The following is a 15,285-nucleotide window of genomic DNA, read 5'->3' on the forward strand; positions in this document are numbered from 1 at the left end:
CCATCTCTCAGACGGACTATAGAGTTTGCTGCTGAGAGAGTCGGTTCCAACTGCGTCAAACACATCAAGTCCGTCTCCCACCATTTAGTGAGTTTTTGGTCTTTTCTGCATGTTAATCCATATAAATCAATTAAGATGTTTTCATCATTTCATATTTTCCTAACTCTGTGTGTGGCAGGGCTACGCTTGTGTTGGAGCTCGTGAAGGGTGGGGAGAAAACTCTCAGAGATGGTTTGGTTTTGGAGGATGTCAACACGGCCAAGCTAAACGATTCTGTCTGCGCTCAGCTGTGTGACTCAGGCATGCAGGCTCTAGAGAGAGCAACTAGGTCAGCAGCTCTCTTATTGCTCATTGCATATATATCATGCTGTTGGACATGTTTTGGACTAGTTGTCCTCGGTCACATCCTCTCATGATAGGTTTTGCAGTGAGAATGCCCCTGGAGCTGTCAGAGTACTACTTCCTCTGGAGACCTCTCCTTCTGTGAGTAAAACAGTCACTATTCATCAGTTCAATCCATTTAAAACCCTGTTGCAAAAGAGAGATATGCTCAAACATAGTGTTTGTCTTGGGTGTACAATGTTGTACAGTAATACTATCAAGTTCATTTATTTACTTTGCGATGTAATTAAAGGGGTCATATGATGTTGCTAAAAAGAACATTATTTTGTGTATTTGGTGTAATGAAATGTGTTTATGCGGTTTAAGGTTCAAAAAACACATTATTGCTTTGTCCTTTACTATTACAGAGGACTGACTACCTGTTCCTGATAAGACAGCTAATAGAGAGGGGTCTTTTAGGAGAGGAGGATGTGGGCACCAACTGGCCAAAGTTGTCAGCGTTATCTTGGCCAGAGGTAATCGCTTCTTACATATTATGTGTTTTAGAGATAGCAAAACATTACATTCTGATTCTGGAGTTCTCACAGATCACTGTCTGATAGCTTTTCTCATTTGCTCTTGTAGGAGTCTGTACAGAAGTTTCAACAGCTCTCTCTGTCCACCCAGTTCCCATTGCCTTCACTGCCAAACCACAGGGACATACTGCAAGTCTCTCAATGACCACTAGGGGGACGCACGAGTCTACATTACCAACTGTACACATGAATCCCAGCCAAACACTATTGTATTAACAGCAGTGATGCATATTTGAAGAAAAGAAATAATGTTTAAACCTACAATATATAGGATTTTAAAACTATTTTAAAGTCTGATTTATTGTTAGTTGCAAGGAGAATATTTGCTGCTGAAGAATGCTGAGTTGATAAGATTGTTATTGACAGTTTATAAACCTTTAAAACACATTTTGTGGGGACATTTTTGCAGGTCTTTGCCAGTTTTCACTTATACTGCCTCACAATAGAACAGAATAAAGACCATTCACTGTGCTATTTATTTGTTTTAAGTGTGTGTAAATGTTTTTCTGCTTGTTTGTTGGTGAGTATGTCTGTTTGTATGTGTTTCTTAGTATATATTTGCGGAAAGTTTGCAATTTGTTCATGTTGGACAGTGTTTTCATCTTTTTAATGCTAAACCTATCTAATGTAATAAAATGTAATTTTGTGAATATGTGTAAGTATCTCTCATGTGTTCTTTCATGTAGCTCAGCTGGAGTCCATATGCAAGGCTGCACTTCTGACAAATTTCATGGGAATTGACCATTTTAAAATGGAAATCAGGGAGACATCAGGGAAATTTCTATAGAGAATATTCATGTTTCCCTGTATAAAAACAGAATTACTCCTGTGATGGTAAAGCTGAATTTTCAGCACCCATCATTCCACTTTTCAGTGTCACATGATCAGAAATCATTCTAATATGCTGATTTGCTGGTCAAGAAACTTTTTTTTTTCAGTGTTGAAAAATATTTGTGCTGCTTAATTTTGTGGAAACTAATAACGAACAGCATTCAAAAATAAAGCACTTGTTTAAAATAATGTCTGTAATTTTTAACCAATTTAACGCGTCCTTGCTAAGTTAAAGTATTCATTAGTTTTACAAAATTTTGAACATTAGTCTATATGCTTTTAAAGCGGAAAAACAGCTGTCCTAATTGGCGTACACGGGATTGTAATAAAGCAGAGACTTCCATATTCGCCTTTGTTTCTTTTTCCCAAGTTTCCTACTATGGCGGTGGCTTGGCTCATGAATATTAAAGACATATTGTTAAAATAATGTCATAATGTCTGTAATTTTTAACCAATTTAACGCGTCCTTGCTAAGTTAAAGTATTCATTAGTTTTACAAAATTTTGAACATTAGTCTATATGCTTTTAAAGCGGAAAAACAGCTGTCCTAATTGGCGTACACGGGATTGTAATAAAGCAGAGACTTCCATATTCGCCTTTGTTTCTTTTTCCCAAGTTTCCTACTATGGCGGTGGCTTGGCTCATGAATATTAAAGACATATTGACGTTGCTTCGCAGCTATCCCGGACTGACCAGTACAAGTCCTAGTTAATATTTGAGCCACGCCTTATTCACAGAATGATTCGTTCAGCAAATCAAAAAGTTCTGTTGGAACTGACGTCATGCTGCCTTCTTAATATTCATGAGCTTATCCTTTGCCATAGTGGGATTCGTAACCTCCCCTCCAGTAGAGACGGCAGGAAGTTCCAGCGCAGTTCAACTGCGGCCGCGGCTTTATGATGTGCTCTGTGATTGTCTAGCCGATATCAGTAACAGGACCCGAAAAACTTGTTATAGATTTCTTCACTCTTCTCGGGAGAATTCAGTGCTCTGGAGGGATTTAAATGGACTCTAACGGACTGCTAAACTTCCAATTCATCGTTTCCCTCCGCCCGGTGTCAAACGAATGGCAAACGTGAAAGTCGCGATTCGAGTCCGTCCGCTGAACTCCAGGTACGATAAGCTTAAACGAATTCTATATTGCATTAATTAACTGTAAAAGCGCATGATAAAATCTACTGGATAGTGTCATGTGGAGTTCATAAACAGCCTTGAGTTGTTGGTGCTGTTGCTATGTCTGGGAATAGACCTGCGCTGACAGCCAACTGAAACAAATAAGCTGCCATTCAATAAAACTATTTCGTGAGCTCTTTACACATCTCATCATATTGCAAATTTATATTATGTAATATATAAGTAATTTTAACATTTAACACGTCAATCTAGAGATAAAAAAAAAATTATAGCATATTAAAAAAAAAATGCATAAGCATGCATTAAATATATAATGCATGATAATGCATAAGCATTGCATGTGAAGTTGCATTGAGCAACACTGTGTTTGGTGCACTGTAAATGTACTATAATCTCCAAAATCTCCTTTAATTCCCTTCCCCCATAGGTACTGATACTGTATATTTTTAATATCTTGTTTGTGTAATTTTTACAGAATTGCATTACATGCTATGCGTGTTGCATCAGTAAAATCGAATGGATGTGTTTTGCTTTAACTTTTTAAAAAGGGGGTTATCCAGCTATCCGAACACAGAGTGTGCCCCATGAGAGCCCACTGCCCCACCCTCCAACATTAGCCAAATTACTCCAGTATGTGGGTGCTGGACAGGGGGGTAAGAGAAACTCCTCCCAGAATGACACACAAAGCTGTGTGCATGTGTTTGGCCGTAGCCGCTATCCTTGACATTTAAAGAATCTCCCTGAAGTGTGCATCACAAAGGACGACTTCATGGCTTTCCGTCTCTGTTGTTCAAATGAAGATGGCCTTTTAATAGGCAGCCGTTGGTTTTATGAGTATGCGCATAATAAATATGTGACTTTATGCACTTTGTGCTTTTGTCAAATGCCATATTCTTGAAATAATATGTCTTCTTTCTGACTTCAGAGTTTTTGCTGGAAACAAACTAATACTAATTGCTGCAGATGGCAGGAATTGTGTGGGAATAGCACAGAAATCCAAGTTTGTTCTCCTCATAACAAGAGTTATTTTTTTCTTTCCATCGATTATGTTATAAAATGCACCGTCTCTAGGCAAAAGTACACACACACACACACACACACTGATAGGCGAAGCAGGCTGTTGTGGTTGTGGGTAGGGCCTCCATTCATCACTGGCAGAGTGAAACAGACCCACATGGAACTACACAAGCTAAGAGTTTCATAACAAGCTCCCAGCATTCAGTGGATGAGTCCATTGCATAAAGGTGTGTAACATCTGCTGCATTATCAGCACCAAACAGAACTGGAAAATAGCTTGATATTGAGCCCTTTTTTGAAAAAAAAAAGGGAGATATAATTGTCTTTGCAAAACTTGCTGCCATGATACTAGGGCCTTATGAGTGGTTGCTAGGGTGTTTCTGTGTGGTTGCTGAGGTGTTCCAAAATTGTTTTTAGTGTACTTCTATGTTTTCTATAGGTGGTTGCTTATTAAAAATCAAACAGAGTCAACCCATCCTCAAGCATGTAGCATTTTTTTATACATTTAAAAAAATTGCCTTCTTATTATTTGCCAGTTATTATTGGTACTTAATTATTAATAATTTTTCTAATTATCATGTTGGAAACAATATTTTTGGGGAAAACATGATACACATTTTTCATGATACATATTTTTTATTCTTTGATGAATAAAAAAAGTTCAAAAGAACAGCATTTATTTGAAATCGGAACCATTTTATAACATTATAAATGTCTTTACCGTCACTTTTGATCACAAAAAAATGTTTTCAACATTGTTAATAATAAGAAGAAATGTTTCTTGAACACCAATTAAATTTTTTATATTATTATTATTAATATTATTATTATTATTATTATTATTGTTTAATAATGATAAAAAAGTAAAAAAGTATTATTATTAATACTAATAAAAAAGTTAAAAATAAAAAAGTATTATTATTATTAAAAATAAATATTTATTTCATTTTAAGTATTTTTATTTAAAAATTATTAATTTTAATGCTTAGCACATAACCCAGAGTGGACCTGAACATCTTGATTCTCACTAATGTTTGATAATCTTTGGTGCAAATATACAGAACCTTTAAACTGCCATAAAATATACTGCCTTTAAAACTGACACCAACAACAGACAGGTAGTCCCGCCCCAAACTCACACCATTGGTTGAGCCAGAAGTTGACGTTGACAATGTATTGAAGGTGCCTCATAGCCACAGTGTGACAGTCCACATACATATTGCTTACTTATAGTTGTGTGTGTGCATTAAACTGGACAGGAAAACATATTTTAACACTGAAAAATGACATACTTTAGAATGAAGTTTAGGAAACAAGGCCTTTCCCAGCCTGCTCACATTGCCAGAGTTTTGTACACAGCCATGCTCCTACACTGGATTTCATTGTCTTGCATCAGTATTATCTGGAACCCGATACTGGAGAGATTGCACAGCTGTCCTCGCTGCTCTCTCACACACTGACACACATATCCTGCACGCTCACGCACACACCTGCTTCAGCTCAGCTGTGCGGCTCATGGAGGAGTTTTCAGCGGTCTGTTTTCATTTGAATCTGACCTTCTCATGTGGCGCAGCAGACGAATCCTCCAGACCCCCGGCCTCTCACTCCACTGTCCGGTCTGGATATGATCACACAGCCAAATAAACATGCCTCTGAGGATTTTAGAAGGTTTATGGTTAACCTGGAGCGAATCAAACCATGCAATATAAAAACAAAAATGTGAAATATCAATTAAGAACTCTATTATCTTGGGGAAAAATGTATGTGAAGAAATGAATTTTGCCACATAGCACTTGATACATTTTTTTTTTTTCAGGATTCTTTGATGAAATCGAAATCTTTTGTAACATTGTAAATGTACTGTCACTTTTGATCAGTTTAATCCATCCAATTCAACACGAGCATTTTTTGCCTGCATATTTCAAATAACTAGGTCATGTTTGACACTTTAAATGGCCGTTTCCCCTCGAGCCTTGGTTAATTTCTGACCCTGTTAACTTGTTATTCTGAACATAACACTCTCACACATTCAGCCCTGAATGAGCCTTTAGCCTGTTTTAACAGTCACAAACTTTTAATAAGGCACTAGTTTATAAAAAAATAATTAATATGATTGTACTGTAAATGTTTACTTAGCAGTGCTCTGTGCAGTGTCTTGAATATCAGTCTGTTTATTTTTGTTCCGCAGAGAGAGTCTGGATGGAGGACGATTTGCTGTACAAGTGGAAGACAAAGTGGTGAGGGTCCGAAATGTGAAGGTAGGTCTATTTTTGTTGTTATTTTTGCTTGATTATTTGCTTGATTATTTTGTTGTTATTAGTTCAGATTTAATATTTATGATTATTTTTTACGAAAATCCTTTAGCTTTTTTAATTTTATGGTGCCAGAAAGTGGCTGCTTTTTTAAATTGCACCAGAAACGGGCAATTGTTGACATGGTTGTAAGAGTTCAAAGAGGAGGTGGTGTCAGGGTTAGATGGCTACTCGCACTATCTCAGCAACAGGAAGTTTATTAAAATGAGTCTCTTCCTGCTGGATTCCTCACTTGTTTATTTATGCCGCGTATGAACTGCTTAAACATATTTGATTGCAGAAGCAACATGCCATTATCGCCTTCCTCTTTACACATGAAAACCCCAAACACCTAAACAAGCAGCACCCGTACCTTACACTTTCTAAAATCATTCCACAGCTCATTCTTCACTAAACTAAGAGCTTCAAAACCTGATCAATAGGATGTTCGCTGATTCTAGACCAAATAGTGTGGTGATGACTACAGGCCAAAAATATAAAAAATAAATACTATTTTTCAAAAGTTTGAGATCAGTAAGATTGTTTTTCTTTAAAATAAACTAGTGCTCTTATTCAGCAAGGAGGCATTAATTTGATCAAAAGTGACAGTAAAGACTTTTAAAAATCTATTTCAAATGAATGCATCTGAAATTGCTTTTAATGTAACTGTGTCTAAGACTCAAATGTAATGTATAGACTACATTCTTACTTCTGAAGCAGGAAATACTCCCTTGCGTTCAGTGGTTGATTAATGGGTTAATGAAATGGTAGAAGCCACATCTGGTCACCTGCTGCGAGCACGAGAGCAAGATAAAACCTTATTTTCCACCAGGTTTTTAAAGAAAGTAGGATGGTTTTCAAGGGAAAAGATGGGCTGACATAAAGACAAGCGTGGAAGGCTGACAATAAAAACACTGAGGAACACATTTTCACTGTATTATTTGTTCATGCTGCACACATTAGAGGATAAGTGGTTTATGATCAGATCATTGTTCTGTTTGATACTAGTGTCCCGGGGCAGAGAGCAGTCACATTAACCGAGTGATGAATGCCATGCGCCCAGTGTGACAGTCGGCAGAATCTCATTTAAAGTGAATGAGAATCCAGAGGTCCAAGAAAGTATGAAAGCATTATAATATTATCTTTATCCTTTGTTCAGCCAAAAGCTGTGATCTGGTTTTATATCACCATCTTGAAACAATCATAATGTTATCAGAGCCGTGGCCTAGCCGTTAACACAGATGTTTTGACACGTTGACTATACTACAATAGTGTGATATTTAAAGTTAAGTGCTAAAGTAGTGCATGTTACCCAAATCAGCACGTAGATTGTTTGTTATAAGTGAAATGTAATAGTTAAAATAGTTCAGTAGCTCAACCGAAAATGAAGAGTCATCATTTACTCACCCTCATCGGAACCATTTTATAACATTATAAATGTCTTTACCGTCACTTTTGATCACAAAAAAATGTTTTCAACATTGTTAATAATAAGAAGAAATGTTTCTTGAACACCAATTAAATTTTTTATATTATTATTATTAATATTATTATTATTATTATTATTATTGTTTAATAATGATAAAAAAGTAAAAAAGTATTATTATTAATACTAATAAAAAAGTTAAAAATAAAAAAGTATTATTATTATTAAAAATAAATATTTATTTCATTTTAAGTATTTTTATTTAAAAATTATTAATTTTAATGCTTAGCACATAACCCAGAGTGGACCTGAACATCTTGATTCTCACTAATGTTTGATAATCTTTGGTGCAAATATACAGAACCTTTAAACTGCCATAAAATATACTGCCTTTAAAACTGACATCAACAACAGACAGGTAGTCCCGCGGCCCAAACTCACACCATTGGTTGAGCCAGAAGTTGACGTTGACAATGTATTGAAGGTGCCTCATAGCCACAGTGTGAAAGTCCACATACATATTGCTTACTTATAGTTGTGTGTGTGCATTAAACTGGACAGGAAAACATATTTTAACACTGAAAAATGACATACTTTAGAATGAAGTTTAGGAAACAAGGCCTTTCCCAGCCTGCTCACATTGCCAGAGTTTTGTACACAGCCATGCTCCTACACTGGATTTCATTGTCTTGCATCAGTATTATCTGGAACCCGATACTGGAGAGATTGCACAGCTGTCCTCGCTGCTCTCTCACACACTGACACACATATCCTGCACGCTCACGCACACACCTGCTTCAGCTCAGCTGTGCGGCTCATGGAGGAGTTTTCAGCGGTCTGTTTTCATTTGAATCTGACCTTCTCATGTGGCGCAGCAGACGAATCCTCCAGACCCCCGGCCTCTCACTCCACTGTCCGGTCTGGATATGATCACACAGCCAAATAAACATGCCTCTGAGGATTTTAGAAGGTTTATGGTTAACCTGGAGCGAATCAAACCATGCAATATAAAAACAAAAATGTGAAATATCAATTAAGAACTCTATTATCTTGGGGAAAAATGTATGTGAAGAAATGAATTTTGCCACATAGCACTTGATACATTTTTTTTTTTTCAGGATTCTTTGATGAAATCGAAATCTTTTGTAACATTGTAAATGTACTGTCACTTTTGATCAGTTTAATCCATCCAATTCAACACGAGCATTTTTTGCCTGCATATTTCAAATAACTAGGTCATGTTTGACACTTTAAATGGCCGTTTCCCCTCGAGCCTTGGTTAATTTCTGACCCTGTTAACTTGTTATTCTGAACATAACACTCTCACACATTCAGCCCTGAATGAGCCTTTAGCCTGTTTTAACAGTCACAAACTTTTAATAAGGCACTAGTTTATAAAAAAATAATTAATATGATTGTACTGTAAATGTTTACTTAGCAGTGCTCTGTGCAGTGTCTTGAATATCAGTCTGTTTATTTTTGTTCCGCAGAGAGAGTCTGGATGGAGGACGATTTGCTGTACAAGTGGAAGACAAAGTGGTGAGGGTCCGAAATGTGAAGGTAGGTCTATTTTTGTTGTTATTTTTGCTTGATTATTTTGTTGTTATTAGTTCAGATTTAATATTTATGATTATTTTTTACGAAAATCCTTTAGCTTTTTTAATTTTATGGTGCCAGAAAGTGGCTGCTTTTTTAAATTGCACCAGAAACGGGCAATTATTTTAGTAAATTTATCTTTCTATAATTTATTTTTATTTCCGTTTTTGTAATTTTAGTACTTTATTTTAGTAAATTTATCTTTCTATAATTTATTTTTATTTCCGTTTTTGTAATTTTAGTACTAATTTTAGTTCAACTTAACCTTATCTTATTTTAGTAAATTTATCTGGCAGCATTTCTAATTTATGCTTAAGTTAGATGGAAAAAGTTCAAGTTTTTCCATCTAATATTTATATTTAAATTTATTTTGCCTTTATTTCAATTAATGAAATGATTTTTAATAGTTTTAGTTTTAGTTAGAATACAGGTTTGGAACAACATGAGGGTGAGTTTTTTTTTATTTTTTAGATAAATTATCCCTTTAAGTGCAGTTTTAGAGGAGCTGTTAGATCCAAGAAGAGTGAATGAAAGCTAAATCTTTTGCCACTTATTTTTGAGAAGCGGTCCTATAAAATGTTTGAACGTTTGAGCCACAATAAAAAATGTATGAATGTCATTGTTGATAGTGCTTTTAAATGTTACGTGTGTAGGTAACAATGCTTTTGGGACAAATAGAGTTAAAATAGTGCTTACAAAGTGCTCATGTTTCATAATGTTTCGGGAAACCATGCCTATTGGAGCATGGCCATATTATCAGATCTGATTTTGTGTATTATTATCGAGCCTAAATATAACAGTGCTGAATGCAATGTTAGGGCTCATTAGTAAAGCTGTGGGCCATATTGTGAGGTCATTAAGTCAGCTGCGGGATTGCAATTGTGTGAATAATTACACACCAGAGCCGCAAATGCAATGTTGTCTGGGTGACAGGTTGGCGATGCCCAGGCATGTTTCTGCACGCTCCTCCAAATGCACACGCTGTGTCGTGAAGATCTGTTTGACTGGGCGAATAATGAGCTGAGATATACATGATCGCTGTTTGCTGAGATCTGTGTAATGCTGACAGTCGGGTCATGCTCGGATGCTCAAGTCATTTGTCTCCCAGTCTAACTACTTCCTAACTGTTGCTTTTGAGCCCACTGAAGAGTATCCCAGGCGTAAGCTACAGGCACACAGTCTTGCTTCTTGGCATCAGTGTGCTGTAACATTATTAGTGGAAAAACTGAGCACATAAAGGGCTGGTCTCCCAGTAACTGATTAAATGGACTAAATAGATTTTCAATGGAAAATCACTCTTCGCAATAAAGTGTAATGTAGTTTGTAGCAGCACTTAATCAGAAAGATTCATAATGAAGGGTTAACAGCTGTCATGAGTGTTGTATAAGAAAATGGTAAAATATAAAACTTGGCTGGGTGGATAACGAAGTATGTGAAATGTCTTCAATCATTTCAACAGAAAACATGATATCGCTGGCGCCAGTGACTATTTATGTGATGTAATAGGATTTGTTTTAGCGAAGTTGTTAAATATCACTACTGCTCATAGTTGGGGATTTCAACACACCGCTAACCCTGAGTATTAAACTCCAGTATGTTACTTAAGAATGAGACCTTAAAATGTGTGGCTTGTTGAGGAGAGCTGTAGTATTGCTTTTTAGCTTCCACCTAGCAACCACAGAGCAATGCACTAAAAACACCCGAGCTTACGCTACGCCTACGTCCTACGTCATCCGCTGGACGCCACTCTCTCATGAACGTGCATAGGACAGTTAGCGGAAGCTAGAGATTACGGTTTCTAAAGTTGTAAATATTAATATTTTTCTTAGACAAACGCATCACTTCGCTTCAGAAGACCTTTATTAACCCTCCGGAGCTGAGTGGAGTACTTTTTATGATGGATGGATACACTTTTTTGGGCTTCAAAATCTCAACCACCATTTATTGCCATTATAAATCTTGAAAGAGCCAGGACATTTTTTGATATAACTCCGATTGTATTTGTCTGAAAGAAGAAAGTCATATACATCTAGGATGCCTTGAGAGTGAGTAAATCATGGGGTAATTTTCATTTTTGGGTGAACTATCCTTCCATGCAGTACAATTTATATCTTTCATTCTATATACGTATATATATATATATACAAATTTCATTCTATGTCTTTAAGTTTGTCAGGAAAATGAAAGTGCCATTTTTGAAGAGTTTGAATGTGCTCTTGTAGCCCAACGTGAGTGGGAACCTATGATTGAACAAAACATCTGGAAATAAGCAAAACAACAGAGAACCAAAATAGTGAAGTAATCTTCAGACGCCATGTTCATTATTTACAGCAATAATCTGGCATTAATTCGATCTCAATTCAATTAATTAGCAGGAATTATTATACCATGACCTGTTATACGAGAAACGCACCACAGAACGGCACTGTGGCAGGGAAGAAGCACCACTCTTCAGAAAATGTGAAAATCGAGTTTATTCTGCTAACCATCTTCAATTTATCTCTCTCTTTTTTTTCTCTGTAGTTGGAGGGCCGTTTGGACGGGCGATCGGAGGGTCTGGCTGACTCTAGGGAGAAGTTTATGGAGTTTGGGTTTGATTTCTGCTACTGGTCCGTGGATCCAGCGGCTCCCAACTATGCATCACAAGAGGAGGTGAGCTTCCACTCTCGCGCCTGTTTCGTGTATTTGCGCTGATGTTGATGTCATGCTGATGAGCTTGTGTATCTCCGGTGTCCTGGGTGGAGGCTGGTGCGTGATAACCAGAGGACTGCAGGATGATAGTGTAATCAAAACCTTTGACCCACCAGGAAAATGTCTGAGGAAATATTATCCCTCAACAGAATCAAAACACTGCTCAGTTTAGAAGATATTACATCATCTCTGTGAAAGGCAGTCTTCACCTCCCTGCATAATCTGAGATTTAGTTTATTTTAACCTGTGTGTGGGTGTGCAAAGTTAGCTGGATGATTTAGGCCAGAAACATACTCCTATACAAGTACACAAATGTAGTTGTGAAGGCTTAATCAACACCCTTATATTAATTAAATTATTATATGATGCAATTTAGCATGGACTTGGCATGGCATCAGAGTATGGTAAGGGGCGTAACATTTCCGTCACACGCTTGAGGTATTCAGCCAATCATAACGCACTGGATAGCTGGCCAATCAGCGTACACCTCGTTTTTCAGAACGATGAGCTTTGTAAAAATCGACGCGTTTCAGAAAGGCGGGGCATAGAAGATCAACAATAATGTACAGTATGTGGAAAATAATGTGTTTTTTTAACCTTAAACCGCATAAACACATTTCATTACACCAAATACACCAAGTAATGTTCTCTTTAGCAACTTCATATGACCCCTTTAAAACATATTGTTTGTGTAAAATTGGCCTTTTAGCTGCAAATTTTTGGGTTCACATACTTATAGTTCATCATTGGTTTAAAGGCCTGTTCACACATAGAATGATTATTATAAAGATAACTATAACAATAACTATATTATCATCCGTATCAACACAATGTTGTTCTGTTTATTATAAGTTTGTGTGCTGCAGTTATGTCAGTTGCTATAGGAACATATTTGATGTTTTATAACCACTCCAAAAACCTGCAAAACGTTCTTACAAACTTCAGACCAACAAGCATGGATCTCATACACACAGTACTCAAAGTTAACTGTTAAACAAGTTTACTTTATCTTTCCTTTGTCCTTTTGAGAGAGTCAGTGAATCTTCTCCTCAGTCACGCCCTGGTGTTCCCTTCAGAGTGTCTTTGTCCACGTTGTATGAAAGAATGAGCTGTGTTGGCCCACGCACAGAGGATGACCTTGTCTGCAGCGCTTTTCTTTCTCTTCTCTCACTTCCTCTCTTTCAATTTTGCCCAGTCAGAGCTTTACGGCAGAAGCCTGGAGCCTGCAGCAAAGTCTGGTCAGAGAGAAAGAAACTGACCTCTTTTTGGAGTCCTGTGGGAGGGAGTCCCATCTATAGCAAATAAAAGTCCAGACAGTCTCATCATCATGGGTGCGCTGTGATCAACTCACAGTGTGTCAAAAAGAACTTCCAGAAGAACTTCCGCTTTGTGATCTTTCAAAGAGTGTAGAAGCTTGCAGAATTGTCCCGTCATTTAGTTTGAAGTAGGGCTGCACGATAAATCGCATGTGATATTTAATGCGCATCTTGTCAGTAAGATACTGACGGTAAATCTCCATCACATGCGTGCTTTCACATTGAGCAGCATTTACTACACAGAGCCGTTGTTCACAGACAAGCTGCGCAAAACCACGATCATATTTTGCGCATGTTTTGCGCAGCTTGTCTGTGAACAACGGCTCTGTGTAGTAAATGCTGCTCAATGTGAAAGCACGCACGTGATGGAGATTTACCGCTGATTACAGAACTGGCTTTACTGACAAGATGCGCATTAAATATCGCATGCGATTTATCGTGCAGCCCTAGTTTGAAGTTCACATGAAATAAAAATTGACTGCCGGTGTTTGTGCATGCTATCAAATGAAGTACAGTATACTTTGGAAGGCGTGTAACTGTCCGCATAAGCTAAGTGTTTGCGTCAAAACTGAAGTATACTTTGTACATTACTAGTCTTGTGGTAAACAATTCATCCATGCAAGTTAATTCACAGGAAAAAAAAAATGTTTGTCTTCATAAACTTTAATCAAAATCTGAAAATTTCCTTCCCCTCTGGGAAGATGTTTCTTCTCTGGTGACGTCAGTTTGACTCTGCAGACAAACATCCTTGATCCATTTCCTTCCAAATGGCAGTTCACTGTGAGCTAGGGATGGTGAGGAGGTGCATTAAAAACTTTGCCCCCTTAGTTTTTCTCATTCAGTATTCTGGTTCACTCAGAAATATGTCACAGTATTGAAGTGAAGTCAGTCGAAACTTTCATTTCACACAGACTGAAATTTTTTAATAACATTAATAGCTGATCCAAAGTCACCACAGTTTTACTATAGTACCAGTAACTGTGGGATTTTGAATGAAACTTTGGTTAGCATATACATTTTTGCAAGAGTAAGGCTGACCACATTACAGACAGGATAAATGCTTTTCTCTGTTCAGCTCTCTTCATCAGCTCATTCATTTAATATTAAGTTTGCCACTGTGCAGTCTTCAGCCTAAGTACACACGTTGCTGACGTATGAATAATTCCATCCAATTTAGTTTAATTGGTTTTTAGTGAAAAGAGTCTCATGAAGTCTCACATGTTGCTCCTTAATTGGATCTTCCCGTGAACTGCTGTTCTCTGTGGCTGAAAGCAACAGAATGAGACTGGAGCCTCTCCTTCCTGTGGGGTCTCCAGAGACGCCTCAGTGGAGGGAAACCAGCCCCGCTCCTTCTCCTTCCCACTCCTTCCCTTTAGAAGCCAGCTGCCCTCCCTGCACTTCTCTCTGTGCATGTGGGAATATACTTTCTGTTTTTGCTAGTGGCTAAAAGATTGGTGGTTGTCTCTGGAGGAACATGTCTAACTGTTTATGTCCGTGTCTGAAGAGAAAACAGAACACAGAGGGCTGAGAGCAGGATGGAGAGGTGAATCAGGCCTCGGAGCAGAATAGATAAAGATGGGTAATGGAAGCCAGCTGTTTTGAGGGCAATCTACACTTTTGTAAGATAATAAAAAATAACCATTTGTGAGAGAATCCTTCTTTTGAGTCTTTTTAAAGAATCAGTTGAACCAATTCACCAAATCAGTTGTTGACTGGATGGAGTCAACACTGCTCCACTGATCATGTGCTGGTTACTCCCCTGCACATGTTGGATCACTTCCTGCTCACTCTTAACCTCAACATGGTTCCTGACACAACACATACCCCTCCCGGCTATCTGCTATGGTTTCATCTTTGCTTCCTCCCCCTAAACAGTTAGCATCTCTTGATGCTTACAGTGCTACTGATTCTGCTCCACTCTTACATCTTGTTTAGACACTGTCTGCCCCTTGTCTTCCAGGCCAGGCCGTACCACCCCTTCTGCCCCTTGGCTGTCTGATGTTCTCCGCGAGCATCGTTCTAAGCTCAGGGCTGCTGACTGAGTGTGGCGCAAATCAAAAAAATAC

General features: G+C 37.7%; 1 protein-coding gene across 1 annotated transcript in view; it reads left to right on the plus strand.

Moving 5' to 3' along the window:
* Positions 1 to 2,596: 2,596 nt before the first annotated feature.
* The window catches only part of LOC107724018 (stAR-related lipid transfer protein 9-like), a 44,302-nt gene continuing 31,613 nt past the window's right edge, over positions 2,597 to 15,285 (plus strand). Inside the window, exons 1-3 of the mRNA XM_016532778.1 lie at positions 2,597 to 2,861; positions 6,088 to 6,157; positions 11,736 to 11,864. Coding sequence (XP_016388264.1) covers positions 2,815 to 2,861; positions 6,088 to 6,157; positions 11,736 to 11,864 — 246 coding nt within the window. The 5' untranslated portion in view covers positions 2,597 to 2,814. The remainder of the gene's footprint in view (positions 2,862 to 6,087; positions 6,158 to 11,735; positions 11,865 to 15,285) is intronic.

This window comes from Sinocyclocheilus rhinocerous, unplaced genomic scaffold, assembly GCF_001515625.1.
Source record: "Sinocyclocheilus rhinocerous isolate Xijiao unplaced genomic scaffold, SAMN03320098_v1.1 scaffold1056, whole genome shotgun sequence".
In the NCBI taxonomy this organism is placed as follows: domain Eukaryota; kingdom Metazoa; phylum Chordata; class Actinopteri; order Cypriniformes; family Cyprinidae; genus Sinocyclocheilus; species Sinocyclocheilus rhinocerous.